Source organism: Chamaea fasciata, unplaced genomic scaffold (genome assembly GCF_029207755.1).
Source record: "Chamaea fasciata isolate MVZ Bird 193981 ecotype frontalis unplaced genomic scaffold, bChaFas1.0.hap1 SCAF_4, whole genome shotgun sequence".
NCBI lineage: Eukaryota > Metazoa > Chordata > Aves > Passeriformes > Sylviidae > Chamaea > Chamaea fasciata.
Window position 1 is genome coordinate 72,996,114 of NW_027094089.1, and position 25,313 is coordinate 73,021,426.

Sequence of the window (25,313 nt, forward strand, 5' to 3'; positions counted from 1 at the left end):
GACACAGCTGGAGCCCCTGTCGTGGCTTAACCTCAGGTTAACCCCTGGCTTAGGTTAAACCACAACAGCCCCCAACTACTCCTGCAGACCCACTGTCACACCCACTTGGACACAAGCCCCAGGGCTGTGAAAGGGTCTTGCTGTGAGAGAGGAATGGAAACAACCAAACTTACCTCAGATGACCTTCAGGTCCTGCTGCCACTGGCCATGAGATTTTAGGGCTCTTTTGGCAGCAATGGCTGGGGTAATGTATGGACTCAGCTGCACCAAACACACTTCCTGCTGTGGCTGTGGCATGTGACACTGCTCTGTGCAGGGCATAGCCAAGCCCAGGTACCTCCCAGCAGGGACATGGGGGTCAGGGACCTGTGTGTGTCAGGTGGATGAGGTACCACTCATCAGTAACTGTATGGACACAATGGGGATCTAAACCTTTTATTTTATATTAGATGCATACAACTAGCCAAAGGCTTCAACAACTCACCAAGTCTTCACTGGGTTTAAGCTGTTGGAATACAGTGCCCTTGGGAGCTGCTCCTCATCCCGCTATCTCCTGCAGGAGCAACACTGTCCTGCCCCATGGTAGGGGATCTTCCTTGCCCATAAGCTTTGCAATCCTAACCGCACCTTACTCTCTATTTCAATAAAATGAAGAAAATACCTTAAAGCTCTCCCCCACATCCCAGAACAAGTGTAGGTGCAGGAGTCACAAACAATCAGCTGCAAAGAAGCAAAACTGAATTCCTGTCAGTTTTCACTTGATACCAGGCTCCACCAGCTTTTCTTTCCTGCTCAGGGGCATGGGGGATCTCCAGCACCACATTCCTGAGGTAGAAGGTATTGCTCCAACAAAGTCCTCACACTGCTGGAAACAGCCGTCTCCTGTGCACATTCACGCTGGTGCTTCCTGCCTGTGTAGCTCCTCACCAGAAAATAAAGAGTTCTCTTGGTCAGCAGTGGCGCACTGGGGTGTTTCCACCTGTTCCGCTGTATCCGGTAGCATGTAGCCTTTTCCGGAAGAAACTCCAGCCCTCAGAGCAGCTGGCCAGCTCCGCGTCTCGTAGTAGGTGGACAGGACATCAAAGACTGTCAGGAGCAGAGAGATGCTGAGTCACACACATGCTGTGACAATGGTGCCAGCAGCTCTACACACACCCACTGAACACAAGGAAGGTGATGACAGCTGACCCAGAGAAGGTCCCCTGCTTAACACCTGATGAGCTGGTGCTTGAGGCAGCTTACCTAGGGGCAGATAGATATTTTGGAAAGGACTTCAGGGAGCTCTGGGCAAATCAGTGGCTGTGTCAACTAGAGTTGCCCCACCACTGTTTTGGCTGACGTGCCACCTGCCAGTGTACTCCCGTAGTGAGCCACACCTGCTGTGCTCCCATTATCACTCCCAGGCATGGAGACCCCACCCCGTGGCCACATAGAGCCCCCAGCCAGTTTCTCTGCCTTGTGTCCATGGAGGGGAAACACAATCTTCATATCAGGAGTAAACACTTTGAGGAGCTGGTGTGGGTCATGAGCCCCTCTGCAGTCACCAATAGAGAGACATTCATCTAGCAGATGTGAAGGAACACAAGCACATCCTCTGCTGTGACCAGGTGTACCAGCCCATGGGGGTACAGGACACCAACACCCCTCCCTGCCATTGTCAGACTTGGCTGAGGTGGCACAGGCCTCCAAAGTCCCGTCCCTCGGTGGCCTGCCCCAACAGCAGCCCCCCAGCACCCCTCCACCCGACTGTCCCCTGCCTCATGCATAGCTTCCCGGGAGCAGGGGATGACACACAACTTTTGGATCACACCAGACTCCCGTGTGACCCTCCAGCCCCCATGCAGCCCCTCACCCTGGTTGATGGCCAGTGTCTCGGAGTGGTAGTTCCTGGAATTGGGGACTTTCACCATGTACTCGCGGATGGGGAGCCGGGCTGTCTGCAAGCACTGCTCTCGTGCCCTCCGCAGGGTCAGCTGCTGCAGGGGACACGGAGACATGCTGACACACGGCCTCACACACGTGCCCTGAGCAGCCACAAAGCCAAAACCTGCCCTGGGGCTTGCAGCACCCACACTGCTGCAGCCTCTCCCAGCTCGCTGCTGGCTCCAGGCAGAATTTGAGGAAAAAGGGATGGTGGAGGCAGTCACAGCACTGTCTCTGCTCATGGGGCAGGCACCACGCACCTTGTGAATGCTCTCATCCACCAGCCCTCCCAGCACATACACCTTGTCCGGATCGATGTCTTCAAGGACTAGAAACAGGACATGCACTGGCTCACCACCACATGCAGTCAATCCTGCAGGACAGTGCTCTCCCAGCAGACCCCACTCCCAAGCACAGCAGTGGGGAGAGCCTCCTCACCCTGGGGACTGTGGCCTGGGAGCACACAGGTCCCACCAGCACCAGATCTGAGCACACAGCACGTCTCATACAATGTGAGACAGCCCATGTGAGGAACAACTTGCCTGAAGCATGGAATGGCCTCAAAAAGAAAGTTCTATAAGTCAACTTTTTACCCTGGTTCTCTCTTGCCTAAAGCATGTCAAGTATTTACCGTTTTCAGAGTCAGGAGTGAGATAAACAATGGCCTCCAAAGGAAACAGGTCCAGGTAACTCTCTGGAGTTGTATCCATCTCAAGAACACAAGATAGAGTGAAGCAGCCCATTAGTCTAAGGTACATCTCCCAGAACAAAACCCCCTCCCAGACACAGAGATATCCCAGGACTGACACTACTGCTCTGGACATACAAACTGCTATAAGTCTTGTAGGTCCTACAGACCACCAGTGACCTGGGGTTCTTCTTTTTGGACAGTGTTTCTGTTCTGGGAACTGATCAACACACCTAAAAACTCCATTACATTTTCTCCTCATCAAAAGTCCTCGGGGTGCTTTGAGAAAGGGAGAGCAGTAACAACTGACTAATTCTAAAAAAGATGCAGAGCACAGGGCTGAGCTCTCCCCCTATCCCGCGCCAGACCCTCACCAGGTATCCAGCGAAGCCGTCGTTCATGCGGAAGCACTGCTCATAGATCGGCGTCCCCGCCGCGAATTCCGTCAGGCACAGCCAGAAGGGCCGAGCCGCGCGGCGGTTCGCCCCGTAGAGCCTCCGGATCTGGGAGGCGAGGCGGCCACTCTCCTTGGGGACAGAGCGGGACGGTCACCCCGCGCCTGGGGCCGGCGGTCCAGGCAAACTCCCGGTGCCCCTCCCGCAGCTGGGACGGGCACACGTGGAGCGCAGCCTGTCCGGGACCCCCAAGCAAAGCCCCGAGGAGCGCCCGGGACCCCCGCACCTTCTCGGTCATGCTGCCGCCCACGCCGAGGTCCACGCACAGCCGCGGCCCCGCCGCCCGCGCCTCCAGCAGCCGCTCCGTGGCCAGGGCAGCCGGGACCCTCCCGCAGCGGAGCGAGGGCGGCATGGGCCCGGCGGGGCCGCTGCCCAGCGCCGGTCTCGGGCCGCCCCCGTCCGCCGCAGCTCGCCGTGCCCGGCGGCGCTGCCGCTCCTGCCGCCGCTTCCCGCGCCGGGCGGCGAGAACGCGCTGCCAGCGCCGCCGCTTCCGCAGCGCGTTTCTCTGCGGAAAGGAAGCGGGCACGGCGCTCAGCGGGGCCCGGCGCGGCACGCACCGAGCACCGAGCGCGGCCCCGCCACACGCACCGAGCACGGCCCTGCCGCGCCGTCCGCCCGTCCCACGCTGGAATCGCCCGCGGCCGAGGGCTCGATCCGCAGCAGCCGCAGCACCTCGGCCACCACCGCCGCCTCCGCCTCGCTCGCCGCCTCCGCTGCCGCCGCCACCGGGGCCGCCGCCAACCCGGCCTCCATCCCGCCGCTGGCGCGGAAGGGGCGGGCCCGGGTCGGGTCCCCCCGCGGTGCGGCACCGCCCGGGCGAGCCGACAGCTTCCCCGCCGAGCCCGCTGCTCCCGGGGCCCGTTCTCCCGCCAAGCAGGTCGGCTCCGGTGCCGGTCCGTGAGGGGCGTCTCGGCTACCAGCGGCACTAAGTGTTTCGCGCGCTCCCCCAAAAGTTTCGTCGTGAGGTGGTTTCCCTGTTTGTCGCTGTGTTGAGTCAATAGTTCACACAACAGACGCCACAGGCCTGGTCAGTCTGGGACAACTTCCCAGGGATGCTCCTCCATCCTCCATCGTGTACCGCTTGTTTTGTGTATTCTAATTCTTTTATCCTTATTCTTCCTTTTCTGTCCATTATACTGTGTCTGTGGAGGTAAGCAGATGGAATTTAGATAACTAATGGAATTTGGATAGCCACTGAATACCAAAAAATTACTTCTGATTTGGAAAAAGTGGAAGAATTGCATGACCAGCACAACCTTCTGGCTGGAATTGTCGAAACTGATAACTGGCCAGGGCATGAGCAGCAGCGCCCCCAGAGAGCTCTGATGGCCCGGAGATCTGCATCCCGCACCGTAAGGCATTATGCTCAGTATGTAAAACGGGGAAACGTAAGAGGAGGGGATTTAAATAAAAGCTGACCCAGCTGGGATCAGCTGTCTTGGCTGTAGCCTCTTGGCTGGGTTGCTATCAGGGCAGAGAAGAAGCTGAAAAGCCCTTGGCAGGGTCAGGACTGCCCAGCAGCAGCCACAACATCCACATGTGATGAGCATTATCCTCACCTTGGATGCAGAACATGGCACTGCACCCCTCAGGAAATAACGAACCCAACCCCAGTGCAAACCAGGATGTCCAGTCAGGTCCAGCACAAACCTGACTGGGCACTGAGGCGAACAACACTTCTTGGAAACCACAGGATAGGAACTCCTGTATTGGAAATCCTGTGGTGTGTTTGCAGGATGGATGGCCTGGTTCCATGAGGCCAGGGAGTTGTGTCTCTCACCCACGGGGTTAGCTGCAACACTGACTCGTATTTTGTTTCTTAGGAGAGCATCTGTATTTCCCTGAGGCACTCTCAGGAGTACATTTTACATTCCCCAGAACTGCTCTGTTAAGAAACTGTTCTCCAAGACCAGAGCATTAATGCCACCCTCTGTGCTGGGTGTTGCTGCAGTTCTCAGCTGGTTTCTCCATGAACAAGCTGGGGTTCCAAGAATGTCCCTCCACCTGGTCCCAGACCCTGGTGTGGCCCCCCTGTGTCATCTCTCGGCTTCCCATGACTGCGGCAAGTCTCTCTCTGGTGACCAGGGTCAGGACCCCACATGTCTTAGCAAGTCCCCAGGAATGAGGCAGATTCAAGATTGGGCTGGCAATTTTGAGGCAAAAGTGAAGCAGTCAATAGTACACAGGTAGAGAAAACTTTGGGGTAAGACCTAAGGTGACACAGAATGGACAAAGAATATTTTGGAAGAAAACGGAGTTAATCTGCATGGGACAGAGGGAACATTTTGGGGATAAGACAGAGATCAGAGTGACACTCCCAGCATGAAACAGACCCCAGAGGAGGGGCTGGTCCTGCCGTTGGACCTGAAGCCTGGGACTGTTATGGATCCCATCCTCGCTGGCATGTATCCTGCACTTCCTGCACTGGACCAGACTAAGGAGGCCTCTCCAGACCCTGTTTTTGCCAACGAGGTTTTGCTAGAGTCTTCCATGCTCTCAGAACACCCTGCTTAAAGAACCATATTGACATTTAATGTGTTTAGAAAATTATGTCAGTATGTTTATAAAAACTTAAGGAAAACTGTTCTCAATCCACTAAAGCAGTGACTTTTGTGGGGAGGAGGGACCCTGACCTTTCCTGGGTAGTTTAGGAAAAAAATTGCTGCTAATTGTCTTTAAGAGGGCAAAGGGTGCTGGGCCAGGGCCGGGGGGAGCCCAGGCTCGGGGATGGAGGAGCTGACCCCACCACCGGCTGCTCGTACCCCAGGGCACAGCCCCCATTCACACACCCAAGTGAGTTATTCGGGGCTCAGCCTGGTTTTTTATCCTTTCTAGTTTGCTCAGAGCGAGAGCTGGGTGGTTCCTACAAAACGCTGCTCGCCGTCCATCAAAACTGTTTACACACTGTACAAAGACATCAGCATTAACTGGTTGTACACTACATCTCTTTTCTGTTAATTAGTACTCAACCTCGTTTGCAGCTATATCTCAAGTTCTCACGCCGAGCAGCCCGAGGCACAGCTGTTCCCTCCGTCTGGAGCCGGTGCTGGCGATCCCCCAGGCTCCCGTGGCTCCGGGCGGACAGCAAAGCCCTCTCAGGACGGCGGTCCCTTTCCCTGAAAACAGCAGGGCAGGCAATGACGCGGTGACAGCCGCAGGGCCGGAGCCGAGGCCGCCGCTCCGCGAGGGCGGCGGGGCCGAGCCTGACGGGCCGCCGGCACGTGCGGCGGTGAACACGTGACCGATGTGGGCGGGGCCTGGAGCCGACCCGCGCAGACGCAGCTCCGGCGCCGACAGGGGCGGGGCCGCGCAGGCGCAGTGGCGCGGGACGGCCGGTAGGGGGCGGACGTGGGCCGGCGCCGCCGCCGCCATGAGCAAGGGCCCGGGGCCGGAGCCGGGGCCGGAGCCGGGGCTGGACCCAGGGCCGGACCCAGGGCCGGACCCGGAGCCCCCGCGCCACAGCGACCCCGCCGACCCGGGGCCCGTCGCCCCCGGCGGGCTCTTCGCGTGGCTGCGCGGGCGCTGCCTGGGCCGCGGGGCCGCCGTGGACCCGGCGCGGGACACGTTCGGCGCCATGACCGGGCTGTACGGCGCCATCCAGCCCGCGGACTCCGTGTCCCTCAGCACCCGCACGCACGGCGCTGTGTTCAACCTCGAGTACTCGCCCGACGGGTAGGTGCCCAGGATCCCCGCCCGAGTGTGCCCACCCGGGGCTCCCGGTAGCGGTGTGCCGGGGCTCCCCGGCTCGGTGTGCCCGAGGGTGCCCATCCAAGTGTGCCCGGGGATCCGGAGGCGCAGGGACCGTTCTGGTGACCAGCTATCATCGCTGTTTACATCAGCAGCACCCCTGGGCTGTGGTTTAAATAAGTGGGGCAAGTACCTGACGTGAGGTGTCATCCTGTGCTCCTCCCATCTCACCTGGGTGGAGCAGGGAGTCTCCCTCTCCAGGAGGAGAGGGGCCGGGGATGACAATCCTGCTAACGAATGCCCGGCCCCCGCTGGTACCGAGGGTCCCCTCGGTGATGCTAAATCTGTATTTTGCAAGGTTTTAGTGAAAAACCCCGACTGGTTTGCCAAAGGGCAAATAGATATTGGAGATAAACCTTTGATTCAACGTTACTTTTTCTGTTGCAGAACCCCTGGAGGGTGTGGGCAGAAGGTGGGCAGAGGGACCAGGTGACACAGGGAATCTGTGGCATGACAGGCACCTGCTGGAGGGCAAAACCCAACACAAACATGGGGTTTTCTGTTCTGCTCCCTGCAGGTCAGTGCTGACTGTCGCCTGTGAACAAACTGAAGTCCTGCTCTTTGACCCAATATCTTCAAAGCACATCAAGACTCTCTCTGAAGCTCATGAAGACTGTGTAAATAACATCAGGTAGGTCAGGAGGGACGTTTTGACATAACTCAGCCTATACTTAGGCATTATAGTTTAAATCCTCCGCTGCTTTCTTGGGATAGAGCTGGAAATAGCAAGAGCAGGAGTCTAAATCCATCACTATTTTTATCATGTAGTATTTTATCTTTTAAATTCAGGGGGTTTAAGCTGCTCTAGTTTTGGGAATAGATTTTGAGGTGTGAATTTAAGGTATCTTCTAACAACATTGCAGCTGCTCTTCACTCAGATTCTCAGAGCAAAAAAACCCACTCCAAAACCCCAAAACAACAGCTAACTACACAACAGCAAAAAACTTCAACCAAGAACTAAACCCAAACAAAAAAACTCAAGAAAACTGTAGAACATTTTCACTCAGAACAGCCAAATGCGATGTGGGGTGCCATGTTTGTCAGATAAGTTGGTGGTTTTTACAAGCTGGTTGTCCTTTTTACAAAAAACTTATGTTTTATATCAGCTGGATGTCCATCAGGAAAGCTGGATTAAAATGTGTGTCTGACACAAAGGAATTGAACTTTGTTCTGCACACAGTTTCTACAGCATTACCTGGAGCCTTATTCAGGTTAATGAGCAGAATTTCTGTCACTGTAGCACTGCAGAAGTTCCTTCTAGTGAGCATCAAAAATGCTTACTATTTAGCAAAGTTTGGGATTTTTCCCATGATAGTTAGTAGTTCAATTTTCACGATTGTAGCTGCTTTTACATGGTGTAGCTCTAGGCTAAAAGGATTTTTTGTTTGTGTTTTTTGGATGGGTGTCTTGTTCCTTTTAGCTCAGGCAGGGCTTTTCTTAACTGAGTGCCTTCATTGAATGAATTCGAAACCTAAACCAGCATGCCTTGTCCTTCTGAAAGGAAAGCCATGCCTGAATTCCAGTGGTGCTCACCTTTGATCTACATAGTGCAAACTCAGTGATTTCATCCGTTAATTTTCTCACTGAACCAAGTAACTTGTTGTTGGTGTGTTCTCAAACAAGGTCTCATCTTCACTTGGTGTTTTTGAAAAGCCTTGTTTGCTTCAGTAAACTCTAGACTCCATTTATTCAGTTTATTTCCTAGCCTCAGTGAGCTGAGTGCTGTCCAGAGGGGGAACATACTGGCTGTGGGGGTTCTGTCTGATCACATGCTCCTCTGGTGGTTAGGCTCTTGTGTGATTTGCACAGAATTCATTGACAGACAAGCCCCGTAAAAAAACCCCAAACCAAACTTCTGCTGTGCCTCTGCGTGTGCTTGTTTGCTGCTGCAGAGACACTGCTGGTTCGTGTCCCAACATTTCTGCTTTTAGTGGAGCTTTCACTGGCACATATTCTGCATTAAGTTTTGAGGGGTTTTGTTTGTGGCTGCCCTCTTGTCTCTGTGTTAGCTTACACCTGTGCTGCAGCCCGTTTGCTGTGCAGACAGCCCTGAACACCACAGCGTTTCCCTCCTGCCCCAGGTTCCTGGATAACCGGCTGTTTGCGACGTGCTCCGACGACACGACTATCGCGCTCTGGGACCTGAGGAAGCTCAACACCAAAGTCTGCACTCTGCATGGCCACACCAGCTGGGTCAAGAACATTGAGTACGACACCAACACGAGGTTACTGGTGACCTCAGGCTTCGATGGAAACGTGATTATCTGGGACACCAACAGGTACGTGGCTGTGCTCACCCCATGGCCTTCCTGCAGCAAACCAGGACGGGTACACCAGGCCTTCTGCACAAGATGGAAATCGTGCCTCCCTTAGTGGGGTTGCACTGTGTTCTGAAACACTGGGAGTTTACAGCCCTTGCCAAGATCTTCCATGACCTCTCTGGTAATAGTAAATGGCTAGAAAGGAGCTTCTCCTCTTTCACCTTGTTAAGGTGTTAGGGCATGGGTTGGATGGTGATGTCCAGAATCAGAGAATTACTTGGTTGGAAGAGACCTTTAATGATCTTGAAGGTCTCTTCCAGCCTACTAATTCTGTGACTCTGTGATTCTCTTGTTGATGTGCCAAAACATAGGTCTTCCTTCCGAAGAAGGTTCTGTCCTCGTTGTAGTTGTAGGAATATGTGACTTCACCCATTCAAATGAAAGGTAGGATAAAGACAGTGCTCGATAAAACGGTTTTGGGGTGAATAAAGTGAGTGATGCTGGGCATGTCCTGGACCCTTGTGGACACAGTCAGGTCCTTGAGCTGGAGCTGACCACAACCCCCTCCTGTGCTTGTCTTGCTGCCCAGGTGCACAGAGGATGGATGTCCCCACAAGAAGTTTTTTCACACCCGTTTTCTGATGCGAATGAGGCTGACGCCAGACTGTTCCAAAATGCTGATCTCCACCTCCTCTGGTTACCTTCTGATTTTGCATGACCTTGATCTAAACAAGTCTTTAGAGGTTGGCAGCTACCCAATTTTAAGAGCCAGGAGGACCACATCGAGCTCAGGTGAATGCTGGCGAGGCGGTCTGTGGCAGGTCCTGTGCTGGGAAGTTTTGTGGGGTGCTCCTGGCCAGCAGCCCACATGTGCTGGGATACCTGTGGGCTCATCTGTCTGGTGCTGTTTGCAGACATAACGTCGTCAGCTTCCTCTGGCCCTCGAGCTGTGGGTTCACCCTGTCACCAGAACAACTCAGGGCCGCTCTCTGAGAAAACCTTGTCACGGCCCTCACAGCGAGAAGGTAGGAAAAGATCACTAAAACAAAGATAAATGAAAAGAAATCCTGGACTTTGATTTACTGTATCCAAAAGAAGCCAGAGTACAATAGTGAAATACTCCTTTTTTGTCGTGTGGTTTTTTAAAAATGGTGTTGCCCTGATCTTTTTCAGCCTTCTGATGTTTGCGTTTTTGTAGTGGAGTTTCTCACAGATTTTCATGTAAACTAAAGTAATGCCATTGTAAACTGTTCTTCTTGCTCATCATTCCTCTCTTGAGGAGGGACAACTGATGGACTTCTAGTTTGACCAGTGTGGTTGGAGAGGTGTCAACCTCGTTTGTCCAATCCGTGGTCATTGTCCAAAATCTATAGAAATGGAGGTCGAAAAATAAACGCTCCTCGTTTTGCCCTGATGACCTGATGACGTGCCTGACGTTCTTTTTGTGTCCCATAGCGACAGAGTGGTGTTGCTGAGACTTCTGTTAAGCCAATAAAATCTCATTGCACACGAAAGCCTGGGGATCTAATCAGGTTTTATGTCTGAGAAATCTGGTAAAAGTAACAAGATCTGTATTTTACATCAATACGTTATTGTTACATAGAGGTGCTTCCTTTTACTTGCATTTTTCCTTGAACTAAGTTTATATGAATGATCTTTAAGGAAAAAATCCAGAGAATCAGTGTGAACTTGGCAAATGGGTGAATACTTTGTGCACCCCTTGCAATTTCAAAGAAATATGATGTTAGTTTTTAGCTACTCATGGTTGTGAGATGCTGAAGTACACTGCTGAGAGGAGGCTTACCTGGATGCCAGGGAGTGATTTACCTGGGGGTGAGGGAAAGGAGAGAGAAAGTCTCCAAGCTGAGCAAGCATTGGAAGGAATTTGGAGAGCACATCATACGACTTTGAGAATCAGCAATTCTTATAAAAACCTCACTCTGTTTAGATTTTGCTGTAATGCTAACACAGAGCATAAGTGTGGAAGGTTAATGTAGATGTCAGTGTGGGCTGGTTCAATGCAGGTGTTGGCACTCAAATTTCAAAAACGGAAGCTCTGTGAAGTGAGGACTGAGCCCCTGGGTCTTAACTCAGGGTTCCTGTAACCCTTTGAGTTTCCCTGTCCTGATGGTGCAGTCTGTCCTGGCAGCCATGTGCAGCTGCCGCAGGTGTGACCCCATTTCAGCAGCAGGACTGATGAGAGAGGTGAAGGTCAATGTGTGGATTTCACTGAGACTCACAGTTAATTCCTCTTGCAGGGGGATCGCCTAGAAATAGCCTTGAGGTGTTAACACCAGAGGTTCCTGGAGAAAGAGATCGCGGGAACTGCATCACATCACTGCAGCTGCACCCCAAGGGGTGGGCCACGCTACTGCGGTGCTCCAGCAACACAGATGACCAGGAGGTAACACATTACCTCATGTTCTTCATTAAAATATCTGCAGTCAGATGTATATATATATATATATATTTAAGTGATCTTCCTGGTAGAACCTGCTTCAAGCCTTTTCCTTGATGCAGGAAGTCATAAGACCAGCTACAAGCTGCAGATTCTCCTCCTCTAACTTGATCAACAATAGACAGTAGTGCTTGTCCAATAATAAATGGTTTAGTTACTCTGATTGCTGATGTAAATTCATTTGGTTTTGGTGGGATTTTTTTTTTTTTTTTGTCTCTGTGTGTTAGTTTGGGATTTTTGTTGTTGAAGAAGACCACTCTGTAATGGTAACCCTTTACACAAGTGTAGAGGGCTGAGTGGAAGCTTAGTAGATTGGTTATAAATTTTAATGCTGATCTGTAACAATCAAGCTTCTATACAACACAGAATTTTTGTAACATGCAAAATATTACATTGTGTAAGTACTTATGATTGACCGAGTTATAATTTCTTTTAGTCCTAGAATCTGCCTTACTCTATTTTATTAATATTCATTGGTATTTTTTCTCTTGTGGTTTTTTCAGAAGGATGTATGAAACAGAGCTAGGAATGCTTGTCTTGGGGCTGAAATGTGATCAACACAATATAAACTTTGTGTTGATTACATTTCATCCATCAATATAAAAATTGATTCTTTTAACATTTGTTTTGAGATGAAATAATAAGATGACAGGGATCCTTAATGTGTCTCATAAATTACAAACTTGGCTGTAGAGCTGTTCATAACCTACCTTCAAAAATCTGTTCAAAAATCGCTTGTTTCAAGATTCCATTCCTTTTGAAGTCAAAGGCATAAAATACTCAGATCTGCTCTGAGTTACAGTCAGCTGAATTTGACTTTATAGGTTTAATTTAAATATTTACTAAAATAGAGAAGGTGCTTTGGCAAAGGATTAGGCTTTGCTTTCTGCAGATGAAACCTAGATTGGAAAGATTAAATCTAGCACCCATTTAATTAAAATAGCAGCTTTAATGCTGGGCAGCTGCTTTGCTTGGATAGTGCACGGGGACGGAGATGCTGAGGCAGTGGCCTGCTCTGGGTGCTCATTGAAAAGGAGATCAGCAGGAGCATCACTGTCCCGTGCCATTACCTGTTCATATGAGCTACTGTTGAGCTCCTGTTGAGGTGCAGGGGGAGGGAATGTGTGTTTGCAGTGCTTTACTTCTCTTTCAGTGTCCCTTTCTTTGCCTCTCCCTTTAGTGGACTTGTGTCTATGAATTCCAGGAAGGAGCCCCGGTGCGCCCTGTGTCCCCGCGCTGCTCCCTGCGCCTGACACACTGCATCGAGGAGGCCAACGTGGGCCGGGGCTACATCAAGGAGCTCTGCTTCAGCCCCGACGGCCGCATGATCTCATCCCCGCACGGCTTCGGCATCCGCCTGCTGGGCTTCGACGCGCACTGCAGCGAGCTGGTGGACTGCCTGCCGCGGGAGGCCAGCCCCCTGCGCGAGATCCGCTCGCTGTACTCCCACAACGACGTGGTGCTCACCACCAAGTTCTCCCCCACGCACTGTCAGATCGCCTCGGGGTGCCTTAGCGGACGTGTCTCCCTCTACCAGCCAAAGTTCTAGGCGCAGCAGCTGCTCCTGTGGGTGAACGTTCGTGGGTTTTACTTCAGCGGAGTGGAAGTGTGCTCTCTCCAAAATCTCTGAATCCAGAGGAGGTCGCGGTTACCGTGATCTCGGGACGTGATGATGGAAGGATTTTTCAGGCCAGCACCACGCAGATCCTGGTCCTGCATCCGTGAGCCTGCAGCCCTGCGCCGTGTCCCGGCCACACCAGCAGACCTCTGTTCCTGCTGAGCCTGTGCCATCGGGCTGCTGTCCTGCTGTGTTTGTACCCTGATACTTGATTGTTTCCTTCAGCACAACTCCAATGGGCTGTTTGGAACAACACAGAGGGGCAGGGTGCCCAGGTACCTCCTGTCCCAGAGGAGCTGGACTGCCTCACCTCTGTTTCCTCTTCAGTCTCTGAAGCAACTCTGTCGTGATTAGTTAGATAATGGGCTGCTTGTCTACATAAGCAACACGGTTAGTTACTCTCACCAAAAACAAAAACAAAAACAAACCGAAAAAAAAGAAAAAGTAATTTTGCTTTCATTTCTATGTTAATGTGGTTGTCATTGGCTAGAAAAATGAGTTATGGTCTGGCTTAGGCTGGCAGGGACCACTGCAAGTCACCCAGGCTCACCCTCTGCAGAGGCAAGCTCCCCTCGAGCCTGCCACTCAGCACTAAGGAAGAACCTGGATCTGTCTGGGTTTGTGCAGCAGGGCAGCACTGGTCCCTCCTCTGCCAGGTTTCCACATCATTCCACATCTAAATCATGGTGGCTTTCTGCTGATCTTTGGGTATTTCCCACCTGGCTGTTTTTCCACACACACACACCTCGCCTGCACTCTTGCTGTGGGAGAAATTCATTTGGATGTGTCCCTGGTATTGCCAAATGAGCCTTTCTTCACACATACTGTTGGTTTGGGAGGGGATTAAAAGCAAATCTGTCAACAGTGAGATCTACCTGGATCTAACCAGGCTTATCATCAGGTATGAAACACTGTAATGCTCACTCTGGTGAAAGGGTCTGGAGGGGAAGCCATATGAGGAGCAGCTGAGATCACTTAGTTTGTTCAGCTTGGAGGAATCTGAGATGAGATCTCTTTGTGCTCTTGAACACTGTGGGGCAGTGGAGGGGCAGGTACCGATCTCCTCACTTCTGTGACAAGGGACAGCACCCAGGGAACGGCTGGAGCTGTGTCAAGGCAGGGTCAGGCTGGAGGTCAGGGAAAGGTTCTTCCCCCAGAGGGTGCTGGGCACTGCCCAGGCTCCCCAGGAAATGGGCACGACCCCAAGGCTGCCAGAGCTCCAGGAGTGTTTGGACACTGCTCCCAGGGATGCACAGAGGGGATTGTTGGGATGTCTGTGCAGGGCCAGAGGTGGGACTGATGATCGTGTGGGTCCCTTGCAGCTTAGGGTATTCTGTGATTCAATGGTCACGCCCAGAATATGAATGCCTGATTTCAGCCCTCAAGTTAATAGAGCTAACCTTGTAAATGCACAGGTATTTCAGTCTTGTATATCCATATCAGTTTATAAAATTCTCATTACTTGTATGTTCCAGGATTGGGGGTTTTTACTATTTCACTAAAGTTTTGCAGACCAATCACACACTCAGTTCAGCAGGGAACTTTACCTGAAAGGACTGTCACCTGCTGGTGTTCAGGTTCACTCTCTCTGGCTCAACGGAGCACAGTTGTTCAAAGCTGACTCTTGCAAAGCCTTTTGCAAAACGTTTTTGGGGATAAAGACAACATTTATGGACGTGAGAGAACTGGAAAGGTAAGCCTGAGGACCCTCGTGTAGCTTTGTATTTATGTGGGTAGTATACCCTGTTGTTGGTGCAGAAATCATTGAAACTTAAGCCTTCTCTGCATTATGGGAGAAAAAGTCCCAAGTTTCCTCTTTTGGAGAATTTCTTAGGTAATACAAAGCCTTCAGTTTTGTGTGTTTGGTAATCTGAGGACAAACATCCCTTCTGCTGGCCTGAGCCTGCATGTGGGGCAGGTGGGTCTACTGAGTTGTTAAAGCAGCTCAGGGCATTTCCCTTGGCTGTGGTTCAACACCCTGGGAGTGAAGTGTGGGAGTGAAGGAGGCTTGGGGACAGGCATGGGATACACGATTTTTCTGCAAAGGCAAGGCTACAAGGAGTTTGTAATGGGCCAAGCTGTTTGGGGAAAAAAAACCCAGGTCCTGCCTGGACCTATGGGAGCTTTTCCCCAAGCGTTTGTTGTCCCACTGCCAGGCTGCAGTTTTCTCACCTTATTTAATGCTTCGTTACACATCATGGAAGGGACTACAGGGACACTTGAGAGAGAATCTTAGAGTTCTCACGGGCTTGCATAGTGTTTGTTTTGGAGGTGAAGGAACACCTTCAGGACCGAAGTGGTTCTTGGGTGTCTGTCTGTTTCCAAGGCTGTTTTTTGTTTTTCCTGTCAGAACCTCCTCAGACTGGTGGATCCCTAGTGACTGTAATGCTATGCCTGTGAATATGCACTGAGTGTTACCTTTTTAATTCTACCTCATGATACGCTGTGTTTTACACCAGTATTGTGCTGAGCTTTGGACACTCACCTTTCTGTATAAAGGACCGTTACCCGAAAGGGACAGATGTGTCACCACTCCTTGATGACATCTGTTGGTTGGCTGATGGGCCCTGCCTGGCTCCAGGACTGACAGCTCACATGGTGGAGGGGTTTGGTCACCTTGATGCTTTTGTAGCGTGTCCAGCAGATGCATAAAATGACAGAATCTGTACCTGTATGCTGTAGAAATGTTACTTAGTTTTTCTGATGACATTTGTAATAAGTTTGAATTAGAGTAAGTAGGTAATCTTAGATTTTGGTCATTCGATTGATTAGTCCTTTACAACAACACTTGGAAGTTTTCCATGAAGGCTTTACCATGTTTTACCTGTGAAGTTCACTTCACAGTGGCTTACAGTTGACATTGCCTCACAGTCATGTGGTGGTGCAAGTGTTTTCAGTTCTCTCTCGGTAACACTACTGAAACAATGAACTTATGTGTTGGTGAGCTTTGGGTTATTTCCAGGTAGTCAAAAAAAAAGTTTATCTTCTAGTTGTGTTTCAAAAGTTGAATGCTCAACCTCGAGAAGTGTATAAAACTGTGAAACAACTGTAAGGAAACATTTCCAAGGGAGATGAAGGACTGCGCTGACAGACGAGGAGGGGGCGGCTCACACCCGGGGTGTGTGTGAACTCGTGTTGCAGCACTGGATTAATTCCACAGCGTTTCTCACGGGGCCAGGGCTCTGCTGTAGAGCGTGCAGTGCGTTGTTGATCGTTTCATACTCGTGAGCTGCCCGTGAGAGAATTCCCAGCTGCGGCGCTGCCCGGCAGCCACGGATCGCTGCGGGGAGGTCACGGAGCGGCCTCTGGAGCCAGACCGGTGTCGGGGCTGATTCTCCTGTCTCAGCCCGTGTGTGCACCGCGCCGGGGGTCAGCGGTTCCCGTGTGCCCGGGAGGGGCACGGCCGGCTCCGCACGGGGCTGCTGTCCCCGGGGCTCACACGGACGGGCCGGGCGGCAACAGCACCGCCACACCATGGGGATAGAGCAAAAGCACAGCGGTACCGACAGACACACACACGATTGTTTGCACTCTTGGAGTCTTGGGGTAAGGACAGCTCGATGCCTACTACCAGAGTTAGAATGTAAACATCAGGGTTTTTTTTTTTTTGGGGGGGGGGGGGGAGGGGTCTTGGTTAATTTAGTGGGGTTTTTGTTTGTGTTGTGATTTTTATTTTGGTAGCACTGATGTGGAGAAGGTTCTGACATTGTAATACATGGGTCTGTTGCTCTAGGACATATAAACTCTTAAAAAAAAGGAGATAATACTCTTGCCAAATGAAAGCTTTTAAAAATTTAGTTTACAAGATTCTAAAAAGTTGGAGAGAAGGGAAGAAGTCAACAACCCATCATGATTTTGACCTGCAGGAAAAAGAAACTTCTCACTGGCTGATCTTAGGCAAAGGTGCATTTTCTAAAGCACTGAATATCCTCAGTTAAGTATAAGGTTTTTAATACAGAAACAAATTGTGCATGTAGAGTATTTTGAAATACCTGAGATTTGATAGTATAAACTGTAGCCTTTTAATACCGTATATGAAGTATCAGAACTGCTTTGGAAGTATTGTACTTACAGCCGTACAGTAACTTACTATTTGTGGACAGTTTCTCTTGCTTGCATAATAAACATTTAATAATTCACTGAATTGAAAGGTATTTTATTTATATTAAAATGAAACATGCTCACTGGCTCTTGCCTGCCCCCTAAAATTAAGAGGAAAAACATCTCTTAGTGCTTTTACATGAAATTTTTCTGAAAGTGACATATGAAGAGTCAAAATTGTCCCTGAACCTCAGACCCAGGGCTCCACCATTTCATTTTTGCTGGAGCAGTTGGGCACTGACCAGCTCAAGGCTTGTGCCAAACTCTCACCCATGACACTCTGGCTTTCCCAACATGACAGGAGTACATAACATCTTCCACAGAGAAACAGGATGCAGATTTTCTTTTATTCCATCAAGGAGTGATTACAAAAAAAAATGGTACCGGTAAAAATCAAATTCTGCCAGTAACAAACATCCAGTAAACATTTTATTTAGATGCAGATAATCACCACTGGGATACAGGAACTCACGCTTGTGCCCACCCATTGCCGCTTGTGAAGCTCAGGACTGTATGATTACAACACACTGATCAGGATCAATTTTGGAAGACAGTTTCAGCAAATGGAAAACTCAATTTCAGAAAAGCAACAGCCCCTCCAAAACTTAAGACTAAATTCGAAGCAGTTTTTGAAAGCTCTGCTGCTCCCCATCATCCATAGTATTTTGGTTTATGTATGAATGTATAGTTTAAACAAAGAGGAAGCCCTCAGGGAGATTCAAACACTTTTTGTTGGGACCCTCATCTAGCTCAGGGCTGTGCTTGCTCTTCTGTCCCTGTATCTCAAGCCTGAAGTCTTCTCTCTCTCAACTCCCGTCTCTATAAGATACAGATTTCTGTCAGTCCTTTTCAATGTCTGCCTATAGAAGTCCTGAAACGTCTTCAAGCCCTCCACTTTTCCTGCCTCCCTGCTTCCAAGGTCATCTTTGGCTTTTCATCTCCTCCATACCTACAGACCTCCACTGAAGCAGGTAACCCAGGAATCTCACCTTGCCTGTGCCACTCTGTCTTAGAGAACCATTAACAGTACACACCAGGCAGGCAGAACCCCGAGCTTCAGGTAAAAACATCTTGTGATCCGAGATTCCACAGAGGGAACTGAGAAAAGACAAGAGGCGGCAGTGCAAAAAGCCGTGTGAAGTGCTTGAGCAGCTGCAGGAGCTGGAGTGTCCCGTGAGCATTACAGACAGGGACACCTCCCTGATCCCCTAGCTGGAGGCAACAGAAAAAGCAGCAATTAAAAAAACAAAAAAACCAAAAAAAAACAAAAAAAAAAAAAAAAAAAAAAAAAAAAAAAAAAAAAAAAAAAACAAAAAAAAAAACAAACAAACAAAAAAAAAAAAAAAACCAGTCCTCACAAAAAGCAGAACAAACACTGTGTTTTTTAACAAGGAAGGACACTTTAAAGCTTTAGTACTAGAGTTCGCTGTCCCATTCCTTCCACTTTTCCCTTTTCACAGGAAGGCACACGTACAAACACACACACATACACACACAGAGATCCAGCCTGGGCTGAGGTCACACCTTCAGTGCCATGGCTGGAGGACATGGTCACTACAGGCCACACCTTGTGGTGGCTGCAGTAGGCTGAGGTGCAGCTGGGAGCTCTGCACTTCATTCATCCCCTTCTGGATCTGTCCTATAAGCTTTACACAATGAGGACCCCAGAACATCTGAAAATGCAGTTCCAAAATCAAGACTTAGAAGATGATCAGGCAATGGAATCGTTTTTCTTCAGCCCCTCCTTGATTCTCATGTTCTGAACATGGGCAGTGGAGTGCATCCCATCACAGAGCATTAGGGAATTTTGGGAGTGATACAGACTACTTTTGTTATCTCTTTTACACCTTGTTTTTGTCTAGTAGCTCTGTTACGGGTAAACTCACCTGCCAGCAAAGGAACAGTTTAAAAAGTTCATAATTGCACCTAGGTTTAAATGCATCACCATTCACCCCATAAATATCAAAGGCTGGGAGGAATTACCCGTCACATGCACAGGCACTGTTCCCTGGGACTGAGGACACTGAGTGCTGACAGCCCACAAGCAGGACGGGGTCACAGCAGCTTCAGCAGGAACTCATAGGTTGCGTTGATGATCCCCCAGGACAGCACAGAGCGGTGGTAGTTCAGGTGGGCTCCTCTAAAGAGGTGGACCACTTTCCTGTCGCGTTCCAGCCAGATCTTCGCTAACACTTTGGAGAAGGACTGAAATTCACCACCAATCTGAGCTTGCATACGAGTTTTTACGACATTCACAGGGAAGAACAAGATGCCCAGCACGGCGCCCAGCAGCCCCCCGCAGATGAAGTCGTTGACCAAGTGAGAGCTGTATGAGGTGGCTTCAGGCAGACACTGCTTGATGGGCCCCCGCAGACCGAAGAAGAGCACGTTACTGGGCCCATTTCGGAGCAGAATAGGAACCAATCCCCGGTAATACTCCCGCAACCCGTATGCTTTCAGCACCTTGAAAGCCTGGTAAGTGTTTGTGAACTTGTCGTGGTGTTTGTAGTCCTGCAGCAGCGTCTGGACGCGCTCGAAGGGCGTGAGCACGGCCTCGGTGGTGCCGGCCAGCGCGGCCGCAGCGCTGCGCGTCAGGAGCTCCGGGGCGCGGGCCTGGCTGAGCAGCAGCGCCGAGAAATCCTCGTAGAGGCCGAACATGAGCGCCAGCGTGGTGGTTTTCTGCATCAGTGGGGGCAGGATGCCGCGGTACAGCGTGCGCAGCCCGTCGCGGCGCACCTGGCGCACGGCGTCCCAGGTGCGCAGCCCGTACAGCTGCTGCCGGAACAGCACCTTCTGGATGGGGAACGTCACCACGATGTTGGTGAAGGCGGCGCACAGCCCGCACAGGTAGTGCTTGCCTGAGGTGTCCCGGCCCGCCGACGCCTCGGGGACGGCTGTGGCGGCACTGCCCAGACCCATGGCGTCGCTGCTGCCCCTGTGCCTCCTCCCTGCGCCAGAAACAACCGGGTGAGAGAGACAGCTGTGGGTGACCCCGCGGCTCTGCCCACCTACTGCATCCTTCTAACACCCTGGGGAAAAAAAGCCCACAGAGGCTGAAGGGGAAGAGCAACAAAAAGTCAGATTTGATGGACGTTGTGCCATTTCTGCTCAAGTCTAGGTGACCAGGAAAAGCAGCGGTTCTTCCCTTCTGTGGTCTTTCAAACTAAAACAAATTAAATAAATTCCCCTGGAATTACAAATTCCAACTGTGGAAGTTTGACCCTCACGCTAATAAAACACTGTGTGAACAACAGAGAGGCTGCTAAGAAACCTATAAAAAACCGAAACTAAATCAAATACATGCAGCAGCATTACAAAACTGGATCCTTACACTCTGTCTCTCCCTGTGACAGAAAACACCAGATAACACACCACCACCCACAATGGATGCACAGATGTCACACAGGTGCGATTTCACTGACACAGAAGAGAAATTCTTTACAAGTCCCAGTTCACTGCCATGCAGCCTCCTCTGCATCAGCCCCCATGCTCGACGTCCACGTTCTGCTGAGAAGTTTCACAAGTTGAATTCGGCTAGGATCAGGGTCCTGAAGGACATGTGGATGGAGGCAGCTTGACCAGACAGTCTGGAGAAGTACTGTAGGGATTTTTAGCTGGCAAACCCTGTTTGACAGAAGAATGGGATTATTTATTTGGCAGTTATGAAATAATGTTTCTGCAGGTGCCCAAATCCCACCCTCGATTACTGCTCAGCATGAGAAAGGTCCGTGACAGCCATGTGAGTTCATGAGCCTCAAATCCTCCCTAGCACCAGCAACACACACGAGATTCCCAGGATTTACAGGGATGTCTGGGGACAACAAACCTGTCTGGCACGAGGAGCTACCAAAACTAGGAGGGGAGAAAGAAAGGAGGAAGGAAAAGGACGGGCGAGAGAGAAAGAAGCGGGGAGAAATATGGAGGAGAAAAGGGAGGGAAGAAAAGGGCAGGGGAGAGAAAGGCAGAGAAGGAAGAGAAAGGATGGGGGAAAAAACGGGAAAGTCGCTTATTTTCCGAAGCTCCCGCTGCCTTTGATGTGAGCAGTGTCTCCGTCCCCTGGGGAAGCCCTGGCGCTCCTGGTTCGGGAGTGACCCGAAGGGCTCCCGGCGGGGCCCTCCCCGCTCTCGGCAGCGGGAGCCGAAGCTCTGCACTGTCCGCGCACATGCCGGGGCCGCGCCCAACTCCCCGGCACTCCCGATCCCTCCTGACGCCGTGTTCTGCCCCGCAGTGCCCACGGGGATTCCAGCGCTTCCCGGTGGGATTCCAGCCCCGCCACTGGGGCCCAAGGTCAGTCCGGCGGCGGCGGCTGCGGCCCGGCCGGGCCCAGGGAACCGCAACCTGCTGCTCCCCTGGCGCCTGCGCGGCCGCGGCAGCAACGGAGCCCGCGCCGGGCGGGCGAGAGGGACGTACCTGCGGGCGGTGCTGCCATAGCGGGAGCGGCCGGGAGCGCAGCGGGAGCACACCGGGAGCGGGATGGCGGCGCCCCAAGCGCCCGGCCCGGCGCGGCCTCGCGCCGCTCTCTGACGTCACCGCGCCGCCGTGTGACGCCACCACGCCACCGGACGGGGCGGGGCCGGCGGAGGGCGAGGGACCAGGCGGGGTCAGCCATCCACGTGATACAGACCACGCCTCTGAGCGTGTCCGCCAATCAGGCGGCGATGTCCATCGAGCCACACCCCCGGGGCGGGGGGGAGGGAGCGGGGGGCTCGGCTCGGGTCGGCTCCGGCGGCCGGGGAACTCCGCTCCGCTCCGCTCGGGAGCGAGCCAGGCTCCGTCCCTCCTGCGGCCGCAGGTGCTGCGCGGTCGGACCCACCCCGGTCCCTTGGCCCCGAAGAACTCGATCCTCGCAGCTCCCCGGGAGAGGCGGATCCGCGGTGCCCGCGCTGCCTCTCCCAGCGGACGGGAAGCTCCGGCGGAGTCTCTCCTGTTCCGGAGTCGAGTTAGTTTTGTTGTAGTTCGGTCGCAGATAGTAACGGCTCGTTTTTATTTTGGTGTTTTTGGCTGCACAAGGCCGGGCAGTTCGGAGTCGCGTTACCCTTCACCCCACAGCCCTGCGAGCGGCGGGGGCGCAGCCAGCGCGGCCAGGGCCGGAGGCAGCGCGGGGGCTCCGTGTCCCCCCGAGCTCTGCCCGCGTCCCTTCTCCCCGCGGCCGCTGCCCGGGCTGGGGGTGCCGTGCCGGGACAGCGGCGCTGTGATGGTGAGGAGCGCTGCCACGAAACCCTGTCCGTGGCAGAGCTGGGCCGGCGCATCTGCGTTCGGCTTGGTGAGTGAGGGTTTGGCTTTGGATGCTTTCTGCTTGATCCCTCTCCTGGCTGGAGGGTCCTGCTGGCGTCGCTGAGGTACAGAGTGGGTCACACCTTTCCCAGCGAGACCCATGTCCTTGCCAGGACCCGCAGGCTGTGGCACACACACGTGCTTTTTCTGTCCAAAAGCCCCTGGTTACACGATGTAATTCTGACTGCCCTGAGAGAGTGGAAAGCCCAGAACAGCCCATGTGGCCTTGCTGGCCCATGAGCATGAGGGGGCTAAGGGAGACAGTGGCCAGACACCATGTGTCTGGACAACACTGGTCAGCTGTGCCCCGGACAGGCATGTCCAGCATGGATTTGCATATCCCTGTCACCATGGTCTCCTTCCCTGGTGAAGCTTTGCACTTAGTGTGCTGGCTGGACTGATGAGAGGACATAGTCTCAAGCTGTGTTAGGGGAGGTTCAGGTTGGATATCAGGAAGATTTTTGTCTCAGGGTGATTAGACATTGGAATGGGCTGCCCAGAGAGGTGCTGGAGTTACTGTCCCTGGAGGTGTTTAAGGAGAGACTGGATGTGGCACTTTGTGCTGTGTTCTGGTTGATGAGGTGATGATTGATGTGGCTGAGTTTGATGACCTCAGAGGTCTTTTCCCATCTCAGTGGTTCTGTGATTCTGTGACCTTGTCCTCACCTCCAGAGGTGCCAGTGGAGGTTGGTGTCTTGCTGGTGGAGCTGTGGTAGCTCTTGTGCCACCTCTGGCTGCCCAGCCTGGGCTGCTGCAGCTGCAGGGCTGGCATGAGTGGTGTCTGGGCTGCCTGGAGCACAGGCTGGCCCAACCAGCCCAGCACGGAGCTGTGGTCCTGGAGAGAGGCCTTCTGGCAGCACTGCCCGGCCTCCAAAGCCAGGAGCATGCAGCACCTGTCCCTGTTCCAGTGGTGGAGGGGCTGGTGCCATGGGGGTGAGTTTGGCAGCCTGAGGCTGCCCTGGCCACCGCTGGCCCCTGTGACTGGCTGGAGCTGCTGCTGGGCACACGAGGAGCAGGGTGACGTGCTGCAGGGTGAGGTGGGGCAGGGCAGGCTGGGGCATGTGGGGCTGGGGCCAGCGCTGGCCAGCACTGCCCCACAGCCGGCCAGTGCCCCTGGCTGCCTGCCTCACCTGCTGCTCTGCTGCTCCAGCTGTGCACGGGGTGTCCTGTGGAATCCCAGGGGGACGCTGGGGACAGCAGATGACAAAGCAGCCAGCTGCACACCCCTGACACAGACCTGGAGCTCAAGTCTCTGTAGCAGGAGCTCCAGCAGGACAAGGGAGTCCAGCCTTTGGCCAGCTCTCCACGAGGCTGCATCATTGACAGTGCCTTTCAAGGCTGCAAAGAGAGAGCATTCATTTACTCATGAGGACAGGTGAAACTGCAAGGAAACACTTTTAGGGACCTGGCCCATGCTGGGTACTGCATACAGGACAGCAAAGTGCTGTGCTGCTCTTCCCTCTCCCTGCTCCTCCACCAGCTCCTTTCCTGTGGTTGACCAGCCCAGATGAAAGGCAGGTTGGTGGCAGCTGTCTGCTTTCTGCACACAGTGGTGTAATCACAAGTGGAAGTATTAATACGGAGGCAGATTGGGGTCACTTAGGCCCACCCAAGCCTGTGAAAGCACAGCTGCAGAGACTGGGGGGCTGCAGTATCAACCCCTGGCCATGCCCCTCACCATGGCCAGTCCTGCCTGGTGCCTGCTTCAGTCAGAGATCAGCCACACACTGGACACTGAGCTGAGGTTTTCCCTCAGTGTCATCTCACCCTGCAGTTTCCCACAGCTCTCAACTCTGTGCCTGTGCCAGACAGTTCTGGCAGCACTGGAGGGCTTGGAGGTTCCTCTCCAGCCACCTGCCCAGAGTAGGACCATCCCCAAGCGTTGGGACAGCCCAGGGTTTGGGTGCATTTTTCATTCCATGACTCTAAAAGACTGTAGGTAGAAGTTTTGGAGGTGGGGAGGAAGGGGACCATTCCCTGTCTCAGCTCTCAGTGTGAATTTGCTCAGGTAGGAATTACTAGCTGGAGTAGGAAGCAGGAGTATATATCAGCAGGAATTACTGGCTGTGAGTTGTGGGCTCATTGCAGTCTGACTGGGAGCATAGCAGAGCTGGCCAGAGCTGGGGGTCCTTGCACAGCCCAGGCCAGGGCCAGGGTCAGCTGTGTGGACATGGCCATGGCCTCTGCAGGCAGCTGAATGTGCCTAAGGGGGATGAGCCATGGTCACATCCCGCTGGGCTCCAGGTGTAGCTGAGACACTGAGTGAAGCACCCATCTGCAATGGGCAAATAAAAGGAGGTGTAATTTAATTACCTTCTGATCTCTGTTGTTTTTCGAAGTGGGCTGTGCAAAGGCAATTTGTAATTATTTCTTAACACTTGTAAGATGAGGTTTTAAGACGTGATTTTGTTTGGAAAATATTGAACACCTCTACTGTGTAAATATTTAACTGCTTTCTTTGAGGAAGCCAGATTGTGACGAGCAGTGCCAGTAACTCCAGTTTGCAGGTGCACAGGCGCTGCAGAAGGGAGAGCTGTTCCCTCTGGTCATCCTACAGCCACAGGTGCTTGCCCTGCTGCCCGCAGGTCCTCATGCTGGGGAGCGACATCCTCCACTGCAAGTTTTGGGCTGTTCCTGTGCCTGTCCTGGAGCAGCCTGGCCATGGACAGCAGTGTCCACTCCAGCTGTGAGGCCAGGTGCTTGTCAGAGTGCATACCCCTCCTGCTCCCACACTAATTCCAAGGCATCCACGTCCCAGGACAGGTAATGCCCACCTGCTGTCAGCTGT

At 52.6% G+C, this 25,313-nt stretch overlaps 3 protein-coding genes across 6 annotated transcripts; 1 reads left to right on the forward strand and 2 right to left on the reverse strand.

Annotated features, from left to right (window-relative positions):
- Nucleotides 1–426: 426 nt before the first annotated feature.
- TRMT10B (tRNA methyltransferase 10B) lies at nucleotides 427–3,855 on the reverse strand. Of its 2 annotated transcripts, none has more exons than XM_066181981.1 (7): nucleotides 3,655–3,855; nucleotides 3,293–3,571; nucleotides 2,986–3,138; nucleotides 2,555–2,633; nucleotides 2,184–2,251; nucleotides 1,853–1,973; nucleotides 427–1,086 (listed from the first exon to the last, which is right to left on the reverse strand). In XM_066181981.1, the coding sequence occupies exons 1-7, from the start codon at nucleotides 3,817–3,819 to the stop codon at nucleotides 893–895; spliced, it is 1,059 nt and encodes a 352-aa protein (XP_066038078.1). In that variant the 5' UTR covers nucleotides 3,820–3,855; the 3' UTR covers nucleotides 427–892. The 2 variants fall into 2 exon arrangements, with proteins under 2 accessions (XP_066038078.1, XP_066038077.1); XM_066181980.1 differs by having other exon boundaries at nucleotides 1,853–1,976.
- Nucleotides 3,856–6,425: 2,570 nt separating this feature from the next.
- On the forward strand, nucleotides 6,426–13,609 carry DCAF10 (DDB1 and CUL4 associated factor 10). Of its 2 annotated transcripts, none has more exons than XM_066181977.1 (7): nucleotides 6,426–6,738; nucleotides 7,331–7,444; nucleotides 8,895–9,092; nucleotides 9,664–9,866; nucleotides 9,989–10,099; nucleotides 11,333–11,478; nucleotides 12,737–13,609. In XM_066181977.1, exons 1-7 carry the CDS (start codon nucleotides 6,437–6,439, stop codon nucleotides 13,079–13,081), a joined length of 1,419 nt encoding a protein of 472 aa, XP_066038074.1. In that variant the 5' UTR covers nucleotides 6,426–6,436; the 3' UTR covers nucleotides 13,082–13,609. The 2 variants fall into 2 exon arrangements, with proteins under 2 accessions (XP_066038074.1, XP_066038075.1); XM_066181978.1 differs by having other exon boundaries at nucleotides 6,428–6,738; nucleotides 12,713–13,609.
- Nucleotides 13,610–17,577: 3,968 nt separating this feature from the next.
- On the reverse strand, nucleotides 17,578–21,775 carry SLC25A51 (solute carrier family 25 member 51). Of its 2 annotated transcripts, XM_066181985.1 has the most exons (3): nucleotides 21,662–21,775; nucleotides 20,583–20,875; nucleotides 17,578–20,199 (listed from the first exon to the last, which is right to left on the reverse strand). In XM_066181985.1, the coding sequence occupies exon 3, from the start codon at nucleotides 20,168–20,170 to the stop codon at nucleotides 19,307–19,309; it is 864 nt and encodes a 287-aa protein (XP_066038082.1). In that variant the 5' UTR covers nucleotides 20,171–20,199; nucleotides 20,583–20,875; nucleotides 21,662–21,775; the 3' UTR covers nucleotides 17,578–19,306. The 2 variants fall into 2 exon arrangements, with proteins under 2 accessions (XP_066038082.1, XP_066038081.1); XM_066181984.1 differs by having other exon boundaries at nucleotides 17,578–20,875.
- Nucleotides 21,776–25,313: the final 3,538 nt, after the last annotated feature.

What these genes read in the sequence shown, in the direction of transcription:
- TRMT10B (XM_066181980.1), bottom strand. Translation starts at nt 3,819, where the DNA reads ATGGAGGCCGGGTTGGCGGCGGCCCCGGTGGCGGCGGCAGCGGAGGCG. An exon ending in GCGGCAGCATGACCGAGAAG is followed by an intron (nt 3,139 to 3,292) that starts GTGCGGGGGTCC and finishes TCTGTCCCCAAG; the next exon opens with GAGAGTGGCCGCCTCGCCTC. An exon ending in GACACTGGCCATCAACCAGG is followed by an intron (nt 1,087 to 1,852) that starts GTGAGGGGCTGC and finishes TGCTCCTGACAG; the next exon opens with TCTTTGATGTCCTGTCCACC.
- DCAF10 (XM_066181978.1), top strand. Translation starts at nt 6,437, where the DNA reads ATGAGCAAGGGCCCGGGGCCGGAGCCGGGGCCGGAGCCGGGGCTGGAC. An exon ending in ACGGCCCTCACAGCGAGAAG is followed by an intron (nt 10,100 to 11,332) that starts GTAGGAAAAGAT and finishes TTCCTCTTGCAG; the next exon opens with GGGGATCGCCTAGAAATAGC. An exon ending in GCAACACAGATGACCAGGAG is followed by an intron (nt 11,479 to 12,712) that starts GTAACACATTAC and finishes CTCTCCCTTTAG; the next exon opens with TGGACTTGTGTCTATGAATT.
- SLC25A51 (XM_066181985.1), bottom strand. Translation starts at nt 20,170, where the DNA reads ATGGGTCTGGGCAGTGCCGCCACAGCCGTCCCCGAGGCGTCGGCGGGC.